At 49.1% G+C, this 19,076-nt stretch overlaps 1 protein-coding gene across 4 annotated transcripts in view; it reads left to right on the plus strand.

The window, feature by feature from the left end:
* The first annotated feature begins 3,646 nt into the window (after window positions 1-3,646).
* Window positions 3,647-19,076, plus strand: part of TASOR2 (transcription activation suppressor family member 2) — a 41,781-nt gene continuing 26,351 nt past the window's right edge. For all 4 annotated transcript variants that reach the window (XM_034063018.1, XM_034063019.1, XM_034063021.1 and 1 more), the window contains exons 1-6: window positions 3,647-3,783; window positions 13,725-13,870; window positions 15,441-15,536; window positions 17,024-17,096; window positions 18,203-18,294; window positions 18,908-19,045. In XM_034063018.1, coding sequence (XP_033918909.1) covers window positions 3,756-3,783; window positions 13,725-13,870; window positions 15,441-15,536; window positions 17,024-17,096; window positions 18,203-18,294; window positions 18,908-19,045 — 573 coding nt within the window. In that variant the 5' untranslated portion in view covers window positions 3,647-3,755. The remainder of the gene's footprint in view (window positions 3,784-13,724; window positions 13,871-15,440; window positions 15,537-17,023; window positions 17,097-18,202; window positions 18,295-18,907; window positions 19,046-19,076) is intronic.

The raw sequence follows: 19,076 nt of genomic DNA on the forward strand, positions 1-19,076 counted from the left end.
CTAAAGTCTCTGCAGCAGAGGAGCACCAGGGGCTGCAGACCACTGCTTTCCTAGAAAATAGAAGAAACCAATATATGAAACCACCACCCTGCTGTCAAATTGGGTTGAAACTGGCTAATGGCTCCAAAAGTTAATGGAAGAGACAGACAGAAATAGCACAACCTCAAGCCTTGTTTCCTTAGGAGACTTGTTCCCTTTCAAAACCAGGCTAGAGAAACCTGCTCTAGTGCAAGGTGTCCCTGTCCATGGCAGGAGGTTGGATGGAACTGGATGATCTTGAGGTCCAGCCCAAAACATTCTATGATTCTGTGACACCAAGCGAAAACCAAACCAATCTCTCATGCCACATAGTATAAGGAAATAAGAGAAAACCAAGGAGAAACTCCATGTTTCCACATATCTCAATGTCATCTGCTGTCCCACGATTCACACATGGCAGAAGTGGAGGAGCCTGCAGGTCCCATGCCACCCCACAACTGCAGGCTGTGCTTGTACACACAGGAGCAGGGACTCCTGATGCTGCCCCATGGAGTCAATAATGGTCTCAAACCTAATTATTTGCTTTACATTACGTGTTGTCTTTCAGCAGGAGGACACTGCCCTTACCAGGAACTGCTGCTTCCACCTCCCAGTTGACTCATTTCATTGCAGCTATTGTCTTTCACGGGTGACTGACAGCATCTGCACCATTCATCCTTTTTGTGAATAGAACTGGAAACAGATCTTCACATGACTATTTCTTTAGTTTAGAAGCAGTGAGTTGTGAGCCCACCAGAACTCCATGAGTCATTCTTTCAAAGAAGCCAGAATAGAGTGTTGCCAGGAACTGGTTCCCCACCATAGTTAGATCATGGGCTCTCCTCTTGCACAGACCTCATGTGTCACCACCAAGAAAGGTGTGAGACACCAGACAGAGACATAGAATCATAGAATCATCATAGAATCTCAGACTGGTTTGGGATGGAAGGGACCTTAAAGCTCCTCCAGTTCCAACCCCTGCCACAGGCAGGGACCCCTTCCACTGGAACAGCTGCTCCAAGCCCCTGTGTCCAACCTGGCCTTGAACACTGCCAGGGATGGGGCAGCCACAGCTTCTCTGGGCACCCTGTGCCAGCGCCTCAGCACCCTCACAGGGAACAGCTTCTGCCTAAGAGCTCAGCTCAGTCTCACCTCGGGCAGGTTCAAGCCATTCCCCTTGGCCTGTCCCTGCAGGCCCTTGTCCAAAGGGTCATGGGAAGCTTCTCTTACCCAAGACCTCCAAGTCTTCCTCCTCAGGGCTGCTCCCAGTCCATTTTCTGTTGTTGTGCTTGGGATTGCCCCAGCCCAGAAACTCCAGTTAGAAATGGTCTGACCTCCAGAGGATTCAGTTACTCTTCCCAGCAAAACAATGCCAAAATTCCCTCAAATTCTTTGTTTTTATAATAGATGAAATGGGAGTAGATCATTGAGAGGGAGCTCTCAGCAGATATCCTTTGTTTTCTCATCAGAAGCAATTCCTAATACTAAACCACTCATGTTCCATTGTGCTGGTGGCTGAATGGTCACGCTGTAGGTGGAAACCTGAGTGCTCTGACTGCAGATCTGCTCTGCCCTATGGACACTTCAGAAGCTCAAAGCCCTTCTCGTATCTCCAGTGTTAAGGTACAGGGTTACACAAGGCTGTTCACATTACACCCTTTCACAGGGCAACCGAGGACACTGACCCTGCCTCACCTCACATGAGTGCTATGGCATGGGGACACAGAAAACCTGTTTCCTTACTCTTAGTCTTGCTGTCTTCAGGACCAGCAACACCAGCAAGAATTCCAGGCTTTGATATGTCAGCAGGAGCTACAAAAACCAGTGGATGTGGCAAACTGGACATACATTGCTGTGTGGTGAGAGCATGAGGCTATCAATACTGCCCTTGCTGACTGTAGGACACCAGAAAAATCACTCTTTTACTGGATAGCAGCACTTTGCACTCTCTGCTTAGCATGGGTGAAATATCTGTAACAGCATGTTACTGACCTGCAGTGCTGCTTTGGGTAATAACTGACTTATAAGTGAGTTGTCACATTGTCATCTTGTTGGTCTTTCTCCTTTTTAACTCTGTTTGCCAGTCTTTCCTGCTAAGGCTGCAGCTATCCAGCATGTGTTAATGCACATCGAGGTCAGCAGTGCTAAACTACAGCCTGTGCAGTGTGGAGATGAATATAGAGACACCCAAATGGGCTGTGCAACACCAGTAAGGACTGGGAATCAGCTTTTCCATGAATTCATTAGCTCAGCTGGGTGACTGTGCAGTCTGTCCATGTGTGGACATGGCACCATGGATCTCATAGCTAAAAGTACCTGAAATCCCACTCCAAGTGTAGTCATGCCACACAACTGTTGAGCCATCATTCAGCACACTGTGTTCATACAACCCCTTGTGTAAGAGACTGGGCAAGCCCAGATCACCCTGTTCCCTGCTCCAACATCTGTTGCAATACTGATTGTTTGCTGCATTCACAACATCCTTAAGAAGCTTCTGAGCCTATTGAACCCAAACCATTATCATCATTTCTTACTGTTCCATGTAGGGTCCAACAATATCACAAGAAGGCAACTCAGAACCACCAGCAGAAACTGTATCATACAATTACAAGTTGGTTTGTGTTGGAAAGGACCTTAAAGCTCCTCCAGTTCCAACCCCTGCCACAGGCAGGGACACCTTCCACTGGAGCAGCTGCTCCAAGCCCCTGTGTCCAACCTGGCCTTGAACACTGCCAGGGATGGGGCAGCCACAGCTTCTCTGGGCACCCTGTGCCAGTGCCTCAGCACCCTCACAGGGAACAGCTTCTGCCTAAGAGCTCAGCTCAGTCTCCCCTCTTTCAGTTCAAAGCCATTACCCATTTTCCTATCACTGTTATATCCCTTGGATCAACATTAAAAGGGTCTGGAGCACAGGTGATGTTCTTCTCTATCCTCCCATCAGAGGAAGTGGTTTAGGAGGGAGGAGACAAGGGAAGGGGGCAGAAGGGCTAAAGAAAGGATGGAGAAGGCCACCAGAGAAGACACTGAGGGAAAAGCCAAAGGAATGGATTGAGACAGGGAAGAGGGTGCAGGGAGGCTGATGGAAAGAACAAACCAAGGGGTTGAGGGAAGACACTGAGGGGGAAGGACTGAGGTGAGGGACCCAGGGTGACATAAAGAGGATATAAGGGAAGGGAGCAGAAGTGATAGATGGGAGAAGGCTGCGAAGGAAGGGGCTGATGGGATCAGCAAAAGGGTTGAGGGTGGACCGAGAAAAGGCATTAAGGGAAAGGAGCAAGGTGAGGGAAGGAGCCTTGGCCATGATGTGAGGGGATGAAGGCAGCGGGACTGAGGGAAGGCCCCAGACAAGGCCCAAGGTGAAGGAAGGAGCCCAGGGCAGGAGGTGAACCCTGAGGGGCCGCAGGAAGGGCCGTGCAATGCCAGCGGTGACCGGCTGCAACAGGAGATCCGCCGCATGAGGGAAGAGGAAGCCGAGGGAAGAGGAAGCCGAGAGAAGGGGAAGTCGCGGCCGCCCCGCTCTCTTTCCGGGTCAGTTTTCACTTTCTGTTCTCCCCCCCCCGGCCCTGCCTCCTCGGAGGCTCCGGATTCACTTCCTGGGGCCGGCGGATGGCGGCGGCCGGCACCGGTCCCGCTCCGCCTCGCCTCAGCCCGCAGCGCGCCCGCCCGGCCCGGTAGCGCCCAGGGCCGGGCGGGACGGCATGCGGGAGGCCTGAGGGGCCGGGGCTGAGCTGCGAGCCATGGGCGAGCGGAGGGGCGAAGGGACCGGTAAGTGCGGCGTGGGGATGGCGGCTCCGTTATACCCGTGGTGGATGGAGGACAGGCCGGGTCGGTTCCTCCGCTCTCCGCCTCATAGAGCTGCATGGGGGTGTCCGCTCCTCGTAGGCACCGGTTGGAAGCACCATTCCCGAGCTCCTCGGTGCTTTAGGACACGTAGAAGCAGCTCGTGTTTCATTCCGACTGGCTCACGGGGACACGTTGGCTTTTCCAAGCTCCCGTTTGCGCCAGTAGGTGATTCTGAAGCACGGAACCAAGCTCTACCACTCAGTTATAAAGCAGGTTTTCCTTATAGCAATTCCAGCTGGGAGAGCCGTGGTGTTTGTGGCTGTGTATGCTTCGCTCTGTCCTGTGAGAGCCGTGCTGGTCAATGCAGGTGTCCTTCAGGAGCAGGACGTGGAAATGCAAGCAGATGGGATGTGCTGGGGCTGGTGTGGGGAGGTGAAGGCTGGAAAGCTTCTGCTTCCCGGTTGGAGTCAGTGCGTTGGGCTGTGGGGCTGGATATGGGCCTTAAAAGAGGCGGGGTGGGGGTGGGTGGAATTTTATGGCCTGGTCCTGTTATGTTCTGCTCCCAGATTGTCCATAGGAGCAGCATTTACCAAGCTGCAGGTCTGCACTTCTTAAGGGAGGATAATCTGGGACAGGCGAAGCAAGGAAAGGGGTGGATGGTACCAAAATAGTTGTAAACCACGTTCCTTACTGCAGGGAACAAAGGGGCTTAAAAGGGAATGGGCAGGAGAGCCTGCCTAGCTCAGAAGGTTCCGTAGTGGGGGGGTTTGGTGCTCATTGTGGGTGCTGGGGGAAGCTCTGCTCTGCTCTGGGGGTGGGGGTGGATTTGGAGCATTAAGCACATGGTTTTGCCCCAAGGGTTTGTTTGGTCAATGTGGGTGTATCTTAGTGCATAACAGGATTGTAAGAGACTGGTAATGGGTAAGGAGACAAATACAGGGCTCTACTGGCAATAGCTGTCCTGTGGGTGAGTCTGGAAAGCACTGGTGTGCACTTGGAGTGATGTGTTAGGCATAGTTTATGGTCAGAAATGTCTGATTTCACACCGTTTGCTGCTTTCCTATCACAGACTCCTTTTATCAGAGAATTCCCTCTCTGCTCCCTAACCTTTGCTGTTATAACCACGCTGATGGAGCTCCAGTCTCCTAAATTACTGTCTTTAGCCTTAAACCTGGGAGTTCTGTCCCTGTTTGGGGTGAGGTGGTATCTTTTGCAGCCACTGGGGTTGCTGTATTGAAAACACTTCCATAGGGAGACAAGGTGATTGCTGCCAAGCTGGAAAACCCGGATCCTGGAGTACATTTTAAGTGACCTCTGGGATCAGACAGTGGATCAGTCACCCATAGGGCTTTCAATCAGTCCTCGACACTGCTGCTCCTAAATGGTCCTTTCCCCATCTCTGATAAGAAGTGTCAGTACCAGCCTAGGCCAGAGGCTATATGATCCAGCTGAAACGGGGTTTACATAGTCTGGTCTGGTTTTAGTGTTCCTCTTAAAGCTGGTGGTAGCAGAGCTGGCTGAAGTGTTCCCCATCCCCAAATACCCACCCCAACATCCACATCCCACCCGACTCAGAGCTATGTTGGTACAAGTCCTTGTGGAGCCATGCAGCAATCCACATTGCTGAACCTTTCTGCACTAAAAATAGCCTCTTCTACTGTATTTTCTGCTGTTGTTTGCTGGGTTTCTTCAGTATACAGCCCCAGCTGTGCCAGGAGGGGAAGAGGAGGAGAATCAGGATGAAGGCTTGTGTAAGTCACTGTATCCACCCAAACCACATGTGGGATTGCAGCTTTGGTGGAATCGGCTGGTTTTATTACACGAAATACATACGCTGGCCACTCTGGCAGCTGCCAAAGTGAGCAACTGATTATTCTTGCTTAGAATCACTTTGAGACAAGGAAATGAAATATTGGTCATTTTTAGTAAATGCTGGGTTTTGTACAGTTCATCTTTTTGGGTTTAGTTTGGGGTTTTGTTTTGGTGATGAGACACCATCAGCTGGTGCCAAGGGCTGTTTGGTCTGTCAGTATGTGGGGATTTTAGTGCTTTGACCCGGTTCTGGTTTTATTTGAAGCAATGAGTGTTTCTTGGTCATTTCCACAACCAAAGGGTCCACAGAGTGTGCTTAGAGCTCTGTTGCCATATGAAGCAGAACAAGAGTGGAGGAGATAAAGTCAATGCTGAGAGGAAAGCATCTGTAGTGAGAGCAGAAGCAATGCAACAATCCATGCCTAAGGGATGCTGTATCCCTGCCTGGGAGGCTTTCGGGCTTGCTTAAAGGCAAAAGGAGTAAGTAAGCAAGGTGGAGGAATGCAGCTGCAGGATTTCAGGCAGGAAACTGTTTTCCTGCTTTCTCCAGCTGCCAACAGGTTGGGTTTATTCCCAAATGCAGGAGTTCTGCCTTGGGGAGGTTGTTTTTAGCACATGAGCTATTGCTGTTGCTCTTAAAACACTGGCTGTGTGTTGGAAGACCCTGGACATTTTCATGTTTCATAGTCCCAAGCATTGAGTTTTTGGCATTCCAGGATGCAGCAGATGAGCTGCAGCTCATGTGTTATCAGGCTAATCTTTCTTTGAAGGGCTAGATGTGGCTGTGCAGGTGCTGTGTGGTTGGTGGGGTTTCAACATGTGGGTTTCAACGTAGCATCTGTGGGCTGTGCACAAGGAATCCTCAAAACATAACCTGGCAAAGGCAAAGCTGTCATCAGTGGGTTTTAGTTTGCTCTGCACAGGTCTGCAGCTCACCCACACGGTCAGGTCTGACAGTCTTAGGCCATTGCAGCTACAATGCTAGCATGGAGAGTCACTTGGCTGGGTGGTTTTGCAAAGGAAGAGTTATCTTTAGCTCTCTGAGTACTAAAACAGAGTCACAGAGCGGTTGGTGTTGGAAGGGACCTTAAAGCTCTTCCAGCTCCAACCCCTGCCACAGGCAGGGACCCCTTCCACTGGAGCAGCTGCTCCAAGCCCCTGTGTCCAACCTGGCCTTGAACACTGCCAGGGATGGGGCAGCCACAGCTTCTCTGGGCACCCTGTGCCAGCGCCTCAGCACCCTCACAGGGAACAGCTTCTGCCTAAGAGCTCAGCTCAGTCTCCCCTCTCTTGGGCAGGTTCAAGCCATTCCCCTTGGCCTGTCCCTACAGGCCCTTGTCCCAAGCCCCTCTCCAGCTTTCCTGCAGCCCCTTTAGGCACTGGAGCTGCTCTGGGGTCTCCCCTTCAGGAGCCTTCTCTTGTCCAGGCTGCCCCAGCCCAGCTCTCTCAGCCTGGCTCCAGAGCAGAGCTGCTCCAGCCCTCGCAGCATCTCCATGGCCTCCTCTGCACTCGCTCCAACAGCTCCACGTCCCTCTTGTGCTGCTGCCCCAGAGCTGGATCAGGGCTGCAGGGGGGGTCTCCCCAGAGCACAGCAGAGGGGCAGGATCCCCTCCCTGAGCTGCTGCTCACGCTCTGGGGGTGCAGCCCAGCACATGGGGGGTTCTGGGCTCAAGCTCACACTGAAGCTGGGTCATGGGGAGCTTCTCATCAACCAACACCCCCAAGTCCTTCTCAGGGCTGCTCTCAGTTAACACAGTACCAGTGCTGGTGCTGGATTTGAGAAGAGTCAGTGCAGACACCTGCAGCTCAGTGAATTCACAGCAGGGACAACCTGTATAGGATGATAGGAGAAAGGAGCTGCAGGAGGATGGGGCTTTTGAGGAGCACCTTCCGAGATGAACAGCTGCCATTGCAATTAATTAACGGGGGACAACCTCTAATAGCCACATCCTCAAGTACATGAGCAGCAGGAAGTAACAGGAGAGAGGTTATGAAATCAAAGAGATGTTACTTGGAAGGTTTCTCTGGTGTAGGACTCCTACTGGGATTAGACTTTTCACCAACATCAGACTGGGGCAGCTGTGGCTTTTGGGGACCCCCACCTCTGTGACCTATCCTAAGGCTGCATCACCTTCCAAGGGGGAAAATCCATCCTCTTGTCCCATCTGAGCCTCCCCAGGCTGCACCTTCAGGTGTTTTTCCTTTTTCCATCTGCTTGTGGCAGAGACTCCTCATCTGTGGAATTCTGCATCAGGGAGCTGTGAGCTGCAATTGGATCTCCTGTGCTTCCTCCCCTCAGGCTACACAAGCCCATCTCCCTGGTCTCATGCAATTAGATACGGTCTTGCTGGGGCTGCATAGGAATGTTGGTCACAGGTTGAAACAGCCTGGTGTACTGACATTTCTTACACACAGGGGTGTTTTTACACAGTGTAGCAACAAAACCTTCTCTGCCTGTAAGGAAACTAGTCATGTTTTCTCCTCAACGAACCAGGCCCCTTCAGATGTTGCTGTGAGATTAAATCTGTGTTGGCAGAGCTCAACTGGAGCTGTCTGTGTAGAGATTGCCTGTCCTCTGGTAGCTCTCCTGCATTGCTTGACTCCTAAAAGTGATCTGAATGAATTCTGGCAGTCTGATACTGAGTTGAGAAGCATTACAAAAGCTCCTGCAGCCTGGATATCTGCACTCCCAGGCTGCCTGATCCCAGAGGTCACTTAAAACATACCCCAGGATCCGGGTTTTCCAGCTTAGCAGCAATCACCTTGTCTCCCTACGGAAGTGTTTTAAATACATCAAATCACGAGGCTGCAAAAGGTACCACTTCACCCCAAACAGGGACAGAACTCCCAGGTTTAAGGCTAAAGATAGTCATTTAGGAGACTGGAGCTCCATCAGCGTGGTTATAACAGCCAATTGCAAAGGTCAGGGAGATGAACTATCCAAAACTTCCCCTTCTGCCTTGGAATTTGCATGCTTGGTTCTTCTGGGGGATATAGTTCCATAGTTATGAGAGCTCTTGAACCTCGATGTGAGGCAACCACTCTCACACAAGGAAACACCCCTTGCAGAGGGGATGGATCATAGAATCAACGAGGTAAGAAAAGACCTTTAAGACCATCAAAGGTCTGTTCCAACACCTCACCCTGCAGCAGTTGCAAGGTGATTGACTCACTAAAGCTGCTGGGCTTGTTCATGAAAGCACCTCCTGGAGTGAGAGATGTCCTACCATAATCATGCTAATGTGGCACTGGGTATCTATTGTCTTCTGCTGTCAGCCTGGCTCCTCCTGTGGTAGAGTAGGGGTGAAACCTGGTGCTGATTTAATGGCTGTGTCCCAGCTAAGACCAAAGATCCACCTTGGCTGGTATCACCTCCAGGGGTCAGGAAAAGCATATGAACAAAGGTACAACACTCTTCCTTCTGAAAACTCATACAGGTTTGTGGCTCAGGGGCTTCCTGAGGAGGAGGTGGGATCTTTGCATTCAATAGGTTATTTTTTTACCCCCATAAAGCTGATTTTTGAACTCATCTGCAGCATCCCATGCTGACACCTTCAGAAAATGCTAGTTCTTGTTAGTAGCTCTCCAGACATCCCATGGTAGAACCTGCTCCATCTTTTCCATCCCTAGTGGGAGTTCATTTCCTCTTTCATGTACCAACAACTCCTCATCTCTGCAAATGCCTCCATCAGCCCAGTTTAAGCCAGAGGTCTTGTTTTGGCTGGACCATGAGCACAAGTCTGCCCTGGTAGCCCTTCCTTTGCCCAACATCTGCCTCTGGTACGTGTAATATCTCAATCTCTGTTGGCTCTGTTGATGCTTGGTTTAGATCAGATCCATTACAGCATCCAGGTTCAGCCAGCTCTGCTCATCAGCAGCCTGACAAGCACTTGTCTGGTGCAGGAGAGTGTGTTTGAGACCAAAATCCGTTGAAGAACCCACACTAAACCACAAGAAAATCTGGAGAGGCTCAAATATGCCAAGGAAAATAATTTATGGCTTTGGTGCCGTGGTACCCATGCCCTGGACTGGTCTCTGTGGGCATAAGACACCTATTCCATGGTGGGATTAGCTCTGCTGTGCAGCACAGAGCCGTCTCTGCGATCTGACGTGGGTGATGTGTTTGCAAATACACCAAAGAGCAGCTAGCAGCGAGTGGTTTGTGCTACACCTCCTTGCTGGTTACTCCTGGTGAGTAAATGTAAGCTTAATTTACATCCCATCATTGCCTGGAAATACTTTACAACAGCCAGAAGCATCTCTTGTGGTTAACACCTTGCTACTTTGCAAGCATGCCATGTTCCTGTTCCAGAATCAATGAGAATGAGAAGGACCTTCAAGATCATCAAATTTGTGGGAGATGGTGATTTTTGGCTTAGTTTGGCTTAATTTAGCTCAGTTTGGGGCTTAAATAGAAAGAAGAAAGTGACTCTGCTTCAGCAGTGATGAGCCAGGATTCACTGTAAAAGTTGGGCTGTAAAGGTGTAGTGGTCGTGGTCACAACTTGTGTGTGACACAGCTCACAGGTGGGTAGATTGTGACCATAGAGTTTTCAGGACTCTACAATACACAAAGATGTGCATGTCTACACTTCTGAGACCTTTATTACAGATTACTATAAAACTATTAGTAAACTAAATATATACTTATATAAGTATATGCTACAAGCCACTACAGGATTGCTGCTAGGAAAGCAGGTAGATATGTATTACAAGAGCAAAGCAAGTCTGTGTATGTTCCAAATCCAGGAGGTCTCATATAGGGAAGCTCTTGCAGAGAAGCTCATTTTGGGTAGATAGTGAGCTACTTTTTATACCTTTCTGGTGTAAATACATCAGTGGGTGCAGGACATCAATTCCCAGGAAAGTTATTGCCAACTTCTGCTTTCCTGGAAGGTCAGTTCATGGTCTCAGTTTCTTTGTCCTTGTGGCTATACCCATCAAGGAAGTTTTGAATGAGCTTCTCAAGGATGTCTCAGGGCTCCTGCTTCAAGAAGCATCCTTTGTGGGTTTACCACATTGCCTTTGTGGCTGCTCCATCAGCAGCCTGTAGCTAGAAGTTTGCAGGTAATATCTGCTCAAGCATGTGGTACCATGAGTTAAAAGGGAGAGTTCCTATAATAGCTCCTGTGTGCTAGAGATGATGGAAAACTAAGGAGTGAGAGCAGCAAAATGAGAGATTAGAAATAGAAGAGAGAAAATGGACTTCAGCAGAGCCAGAGAAACTGGGAGGATGATTCAATGATCTTATGGAGTCTTAGCTGTGAACTGCTGGTGTGGAATGGGATGTGGTGGTACCAGAAGTGATGCTGCCAGTGATGGATGCCTACTGTCAACTCCATACTAAAGCCAGGAAAATGGGGGAAATCCTGCTTGAAGAGCAGCAAGATGGGGAAGGGACCGTGTAGGAGCAGTAGTGTTGAGGACAGATTGAAAGCCCCATGGTTGACCATTGGCTGTGTTCAATATGCACTGACCACACTGGGTTGCAGGGGTTTGGAGATGTGACAGCATTCAGGTGTCTGCAGCAAGTGGTGTTGAAACTTTAAGGTAAAACTAAAAGCTGGGAAGAAAAGTAGCTCTCTTCCCTGTACAAGTGGTTCAAAAGCTGTGGGGTTTCCTCCTGGCCTGACTTTAGAAGTCTTTGCATGGTGAGGCCATCCAGAGGTGACATGGAAATGGAGGAGCCAAAAGATGATCCTGGTTTTGGGAAGTACATATCTCTTGGCCTCATCTGGCCCTACTGATAGGCATTCCCTGAATGGGAAAGGGCAGGAGAGATGTGCAACTCCCATGGAGCATATGGGCTATGTGTGTCTGCTGGCTTCAGCCAGTGCTTTGCAGAGCACAGAACAGGCCATGTTGAGATGTTTGCAGGTGCAATCAGGGAGGAAAGTCCAAAGGAGTTGGCTTTAAGCCTGGAAAGAGGAGGAAGGAGTAAGTTAGCAGCTTTCCAAGGAACACAAGACTTCTGGAGGATGATGTCCACACAGCCACAGCACAAGGGGATGGAATCCCAGGTTGGAAGGGACCTCAAGGATCATCTGGTCCAACCTTTCTCAGCAAGGCATGACCTAGACTACATGTCCCAGCAGCACCCAGTGAACAGTGTCCAGCACTGGGAACTTAGCTGGGGATCCACCACTTCCCTGGGGAGATTATTCCAGTGGCTGATTGTTCTCATGGTGGAAAATTCTCCTCTTGTGTCCAGTTGGAATTTCCCTAGGAATAACTTGTGCCCATTGTCCCTCATCTTTTCCATGTGATTCCTTGTCAAAAGGGAGTCTCCATCTTCTTTGTAGCCACCTTTAACTACTAGAACATGGGGATAAAGGTCTCTCCTTAGCCTCCCTCTCTCCAGGCTGAAGAGTCTCACCTCTCTCAGCCTTTCCTCATACTTTCAGCATTGGCAAATGATGTTAATAGCTGCAAAGGTGACTGGGTGCTCCCTTGTTGTCAGCGTTTATCTCATGTATTTCTCTATTACTACAGCAACTTTGATGTTTTTTCCCCACTTGGACTTTCATTTGTACACTGCAGATGAACTTGCAAGGGGGAGCAAATGGTTGAGTTTTCACATGCAAAATTGCTGGTTCTGTTGCATTTCCAAGGGCTTCCTGGATTTCACCCCTGAAAGATAGTGAATATCTGATGCTGTTGCTGATTTAACGCCTCATATCCTCAATATGTGCTGTGTGCCCAGTGGGGTTTAACTTCATGATCTCTCTTTATCATCTTGGTGTCTCACATATTCAGTGTGGAAACACACAACTGGCTCCCAGCTCACACATTTAGATGTGGCCTTTCGTGTTCTAAGACCCCAAACTTGATGATGCAGAGCCTGTGAGATGCTGTCAGGAGGAGCAGAACATCTCACCCTGAAAAGTGAGATGGTTTGGAGCAGTAGCTGTGAAATTAAATAGCTCCCATTGCAGTCCTGTGCTCTGGGGACATAAGGAGCAGTCAGAGCTGGGAGCTGGGCTTGTTTAGGCTGGTGGAGGAGATAGAATCGTAGAATCCCAGCCTGGTTTAGGTTGGAAGGGACCTTAAAGCTCCTCCAGCTCCAACCCCTGCCACAGGCAGGGACACCTTCCACTGGAGCAGCTGCTCCAAGCCCCTGTGTCCAACCTGGCCTTGAACACTGCCAGGGATGGGGCAGCCACAGCTTCTCTGGGCACCCTGTGCCAGCGCCTCAGCACCCTCACAGGGAACAGCTTCTGCCTAAGAGCTCAGCTCAGTCTCCCCTGTTCTGGCAGGTTCAAGCCATTCCCCTTGGCCTGTCCCTGCTTTATGGGCCAGAAGAAATAAACCTTCTCAGTGGGTTCATATTGCAAACAGAGCTTGAGACTTGGACTCTCATAGCTCATGAATAGCAATAAAGGCTTTTAAATGTGCAGCAGGGGCTGAGCCCAGGATTTCCTGTGTTTCTAAGTGGCTTCTTCATTTACTATTTGCATTTTAACATCTGAATGCCTTTTTCCTTTGTTTCTCCATCCACATTTCATTTGTCAACTGCTTTGGGACCTCTTGTTGGTGAGATGCTGTTGGGAGTGTTTTTACTGGGATGTTTGGAAGTGTGGAGAGAGTTTGGGCTTTCAGAAAGCTCTGCCTGTGGAGGCTTTGAGGGAAGGTTTATTCCTGTGGCATTGAAAACCCCATTCACTCAAGACCTGAAGCTCTTTAGAGTCAAAGAGATAACCCCAAGAAACTTGAGTGTGCACTGAGATTTTAGACATCAGCTCTCACATAAAAAGAGCACACAACGAATCTAAGTAACTTTAACACAAGAGAAAACCCTGTTCTGTTCAGCTTTACCACCAGGATTTGATTCTGGCAGTTTGCACTGATTTCTTTGAGCTTTTTTGTGTTGCAAAGGGGCTTATTGGCAAACCGGGAGCTGGAATTCCTCCTGCTGAAAGGTAGTTTAACCTGCAGACAAAACTTGGGGCTTGCATGGCTGGAGGGGAGCCAGATCTGCTCAGTGGAGCTCTGGGCTTGTGAAGTGAGGTCTGAGCGCTGTGAGTCATGCTCAGCTGCCTCTGCTGAGCCTCACACTGCTCTAGGGGTGCCCGGAGTTAATATTTGTACCTGCCTTTTGCTGCTTTACTCCAGATTGGAATCCAGAGTCGGAAGAGTCGAGTTCCCTATTGCAGACAGCGGTTTCAGTGCTTCAGAGCTCCTACTTGGACTCCACATCTCAGGATGGGTTTCTCTACAGCCAAGCAATCCTGGTGGAAAATGATGTTTTCCTAAGGGAGGTAAGAATGGGGGAGTAAGAAGGGTGGTTCTTTGGGAGCTTTGGAAATGCTAGTTTATTGGCAGGTATGTCTTTCTTTTGCAGCATGGGGCTGACCTGGTGCCTCACAGAGCTGCATCTCCAGTTCCTGGCTGAAGGGAGCCTTTTCTATCCTTTCTTTCACTTCCTTCCCAATCTGATCAGCAGCCAAAGACCCATTGAGCCAGTGTAGTCAAACATTCAGCAGCACTTCTGGAGAAGGCCTTCAGGGCAGGCTGAAGTCCTGGCTTGATTCCTGGCTGGAGGGCTTTGACTTCATTGTTATGCTGATTGACACTGAGGCAGATTTTCAGGTGCTATTTCTTTTGTCTGCCATCAACCCAGTGCAGGCACTGGTTTTAACCCCATTTCTCTTTCTCCAGCTGACTGGAGTGTGTGCAGAATCACTTCTAAAACTCTTTCATCCTGCTATTGTAGAATCATATCATCACCGACTGGTTTGTGTTGGAAGGGACCTTAAAGTTCATGCAGTTCCACCCCCTGCCATGGACAGGGACCCCTTCCACTGGAGCAGCTGCTCCAAGCCCCTGTGTCCAACCTGGCCTTGAACACTGCCAGGGATGGGGCACTGGTGTGGAAGACAGGCTGTGTGCTCTGGGGAGACCACACTGCTTGTTGTGAGTTAACTACAGCATAGACATTTTGTCTGCCTAAATCTGGGATTATCACTGTGGAGCTGGCTAAAAACCTGGGAAAACAGGTATCAACTAAGTTGATTTGCCTGAGTTCTAAAGCCAAAATAACCAAAGCTGTGATGAGTTTGTTGTTTTCTTGCCTTCTAACCCTATCTAAAAATGTTCTTGTACTTCTACAACTTCTGTTAAAGCCCCAGATCCTCATGAGCTCACACCCAGCTCTGTTGCTCCCATGGTGTTCTCCACTGTTTTCCCAGGGAACATGCTCTGCTTCCATTATCAGACAAAAGAAATCAGAACAGTGTGTTATTTGGCTGTAGCCAAACTCTCTGATCTATAGTCTCATGATAGTCTCTAGTCAAATATTCTAGGCTTTCTTGATGAGCAGAGGGAGAAGTGTCAACAAGCATCTCCTCTTCTGGAGGCATCTTCTCCATGGTTGAGATGATTTTGTCTTCTGATGGCTTTAGCTGGCTGCCAAATGGGATGCTCTACAAGCCTGCATCCTGCTCAGTGAAACCAGCTCCCCAGCAGCCAACTGGGCAAGAGGGACAAGGTGGATTAAGGCTGGACTTCCCTGGGATGAGCACAGTGTGACACCACAGGGCTGGATGTGCCTGCTGTCCCATGGAGGACATTGAATGTATTCTACTGGGGACAGAGGCAGGGACAGATGGACTGACTGCACATGGATTGGGGTCCTGGTGGTGGGAGACTGGATGCTTTGATGAGGATGCTTTGGGGAGGGAATGCTGTGTCTGCACATGGCTGGTACCAGCTGTCCCATAGCGACCATGACTGGAGGTGCACAGGTCACACTGTGCTCACACCAAGAACTCATGTCACTTGGCTTTGGTATGAATAGACAAGAACAAAGTGTTGTTGTGTCTTCTGCAGCTCAAAGCTTTTGCCCAAGCAAAGGAAGCTGCTGGGTACAGCCAGGAGGAGCTGGAGGAGACCTTTGCCTTTCTCCTGTTTGATAATGAAGAAAAGGTAACCTGAATATGTTTTCAGCTTAAGTTTGATGCAAAGCGCCTGCATGTGTGCTGTGTCTCACCAAAGCCTGAAAGATGTGTTGATTGAAGTGCCCTGGCTCTCTCTGTACCCTCTACACCAGTGCAATTACTACAGTATAAATAGTCCAGAGCAAGTTTTGAAAGCAGCTCCTGGAAGGTTTTAGTGCTGGATCTGATTTTACATCTCTCCATTCAACTACTGAACACTGCCAGGGATGGGGCAGCCACAGCTTCTCTGGGCACCCTGTGCCAGCGCCTCAGCACCCTCACAGGGAACAGCTTCTGCCTAAGGGCTCATCTCAGTCTCCCCTGTTCAGGCAGGTTCAAGCCATTCCCCTTGGCCTGTCCCTACAGGCCCTAGTCCCAAGCCCCTCTCCAGCTTTCCTGCAGCCCCTTTAGGCACTGGAGCTGCTCTGGGGTCTCCCCTTCAGGAGCCTTCTCCAGCTCTCAGCCTTTCAGCTTTTTGCTGTTTGAAGTTTAACCCAGTTTGTGCCTGTGCTCCTTGTACAGCCCATGAGAAAGAGGGAGCTCTCTAGAGGACCTCATTTAATGCAGGGATCTCAAAGGCTTGGGCCAAATTGCTCTCTGCATGTCCCTGTCTCTGTTGTTCAGAGGAGAAGCCTTGTCTAAGCTAGAGGTCTAAGCTAAGAGGTCTAAGAAGCTAAGAAGAGGTCTAAGCTAGACACTTGCTAGTGTCTAAGCTAGACACTTCTAGGAGGCAGGAATTAGAATCATAGAATAGTTAGGGTTGGAAAGGACCTTAAGATCATCCAGTTCCAACTCCCCTGCCATGGGCAGGGACATCTCACACTAAACCATGGCATCCAAGGCTCTGTCCAACCTGGCCTTGAACACCACCAGGGATGGAGCATTCACAACCTCCCTGGGCAACCCATTCCAGTACCTCACCACCCTAACGGTAAAGAATTTCTTCCTTATATCCAGTCTAAACCTCTGCTGTTTTAAGTTTCAACCTGTTACCCCTTGTCCTATCACTACAGTCCCTAATGAAGAGTCCCTCACCAATGAGTGCCCCATGTTGCTTATAAAGGGACTGACAACAGCTTCCCTGGTTTGCTTTTAGTTCTCTCCCATAATGAGTTCAAACAGCTCCTTTTGTCCCTCTTTGGTCAATATATATTTGGACTTTACACACTTTGAATCTGCTTTTTCCCCAGATTTCTCTAAGCTTTTGCATCCATGGAGGTTTTCTGTAACAACACGTGATAAATAGAAGCATTTAGTAGCTGAAACAACACATTTTCTTTCTGTTCGTTCTGCCTATGGACATTGGGTTTCATTTCCTTTCTGCCACAGATGTTTTGGGGCTGTAATGATCTGTGATTGACTTGCAGCATCTTTGCCCCTTTGCATGTATTTTGCCAACCGTTGTGCTGCAGATTTCAGCAGCTGTGTCTTAGCTTTGGAAATAGATGGTAAAAGAGGCTCTTTCTTCTTTTGAAGGCAAAAGAAGTGTGTCAGACAGGCCTGCGTGTGAACAGCAGCTCCATTTCCATACTTGGTGACCCAGCCAAAGGTAAGATTTCCCTGCCCAGAACCAAGAGACATGTTCTTGCTTGTGGGGGATATTGACTCCTTTAAAACCAAAATCAACATAAACTCCTGGTCCTGCCTTGTACTTACTGCAATGACCCATGGAATATCCTTTGTTTCTTACATGGGAAACTGTGTTTGTTCAGATCAGGCAAGCAGCAGTATGTTCCTTTTGCTCCTTCAACAAGTTGAGCATAGGATCATCCCCAGGGAATGTTACTGTGTCTCCACCTCTCCATTTCAGGCTTTTTCTCCCTTGTTAATACCAACCCTTGTCACCAAAGTGGCTTTTTGGCAGCTTTCCCCACTGCTTTGCTCTACAGAGTCCATTTGCTGAGCTTCTGCCAATAGTCCTGTTAGTGAGCAGAGCAGCTTGTGACATGTCAAAGCCCTTTTCAATGTGTGCTTATGCCTTGCTCAGAGATGTAGAAACTCAAGATGTGCAATGCAGGATGTGCTGCTCAAAGAATTCCTTTGGCCAGAAGCAGAACATCTCCCAGTGCTCATCCTGCAAGTCTCTGCAGGCCAAGGCACCTAATCATTGAACAGTCAATGGCAGGGATTGCAAAACCAAGCAGGAACTGGTTATTTATCTGGTGTATGTCTTATTCCTGGTGGACTGGGATGAATATTATGGTGTGTCTCTTTGTAGCTTCCATTTCCACCCATGCACTTCTATACAAAACAGTAGTGAAGAGCCAGCACCCCACCCTGATAAATACACATATAAGCATAGGGAAGGGATGGGAATAAGCCATGTCAGAACAGGCTTGTCACAGGGTAGAAAGTTCCCATTGGCGTTTGAGATGCTGAAGGCCATAAAGAGCCAAGGAAGGCACTTGGGAGGGGCTGTGCCATGCTATGGGCCTGCTCTTGTGCCTTTGTAGTGTGTGTTCCTCATGCGTAAACATCCATGTTGCCTTTGCATGACTCCAGGTTGAGCAGGATACCTGCTCCACTTGCAGTCAGACCCTGTAAACCCTTCACTAAACCTTCCTATAAGAGACAAGCTCTCACTTGATGTGTTTTCATGTAGTGGGGAAACTGAGCACATGATTTACCTGATCTTGCATTGCTTTGTCTTCACAGGGGTTTATATATCCAAGCATGCAGACTGTCTCCATCCAAGACCCTGGTATCATGGAAAATCAGGCTATATTGTCATTTGTAAGCTGATCAAGGTAAATGAAAGTCTGTCTTTATATGTGGAATAGTTTTCAGAAGCTGCTCTGCAATGCAGGCAGTTTTTAAGGAGCCTGTGGTTGTTGTGGGCTGTAAAATCAGCTCTGTTGAGAGCTTGTTGGGATATGTCAGGCTGGAAAGCAAGAAATTCAACTGGGCTTGACTGGTGGCCTGAAGAACAGCAAAGGACCTTCCAAATTCCACTGCTGAGATCAGAAATTCCCCCCAGGATCATCTTTTTCCGTGGGTTCTGATGTATTTTGGAGGTTTGGGGGTTTAGGAGAGCCATAAAGTGGCTCAGATCACAGCTCCATTCTGTTCCTCCATGGGGCTGATGTGTGGCCCTTTTCTTCTCTCCCCACTAACTCCTGCTCTCTATAGAGAGCACCAAGCCCACACTGCTCCCATTTGCCTTCCTGAGCAGTGCAGGTTTGTCTGCCATGCCAAACGTGGTCTAGTTCTCCTGTTTGAAGGACATCAGCACACTGGTGGGGAGTGTGGGGCTGTCAGCAACAGTCTTTGGGGGAAAAAGAGGATTATGGGGTCTTTAAAAGAAGTTTCTGTGAATAATTATGTGTATTCCTCTTTTTCTGGGTAAATACTGTGGCACAGGGGAAGGTGAAGGTGATCTCTGAGAATTACACAACCAGCTATACCTGCCCATCTCCAGGCTATGACTGCCACGTTGCCATGAGCAGAAGCAACCTACCATCAAAGACCAGTCGCTGCCTGGCCTTTGAGCAGAGCCAGGTATGAGTTTGCAACAGGACTGGGCAATCAC

Source organism: Melopsittacus undulatus, chromosome 5, assembly GCF_012275295.1.
Source record: "Melopsittacus undulatus isolate bMelUnd1 chromosome 5, bMelUnd1.mat.Z, whole genome shotgun sequence".
NCBI lineage: Eukaryota > Metazoa > Chordata > Aves > Psittaciformes > Psittaculidae > Melopsittacus > Melopsittacus undulatus.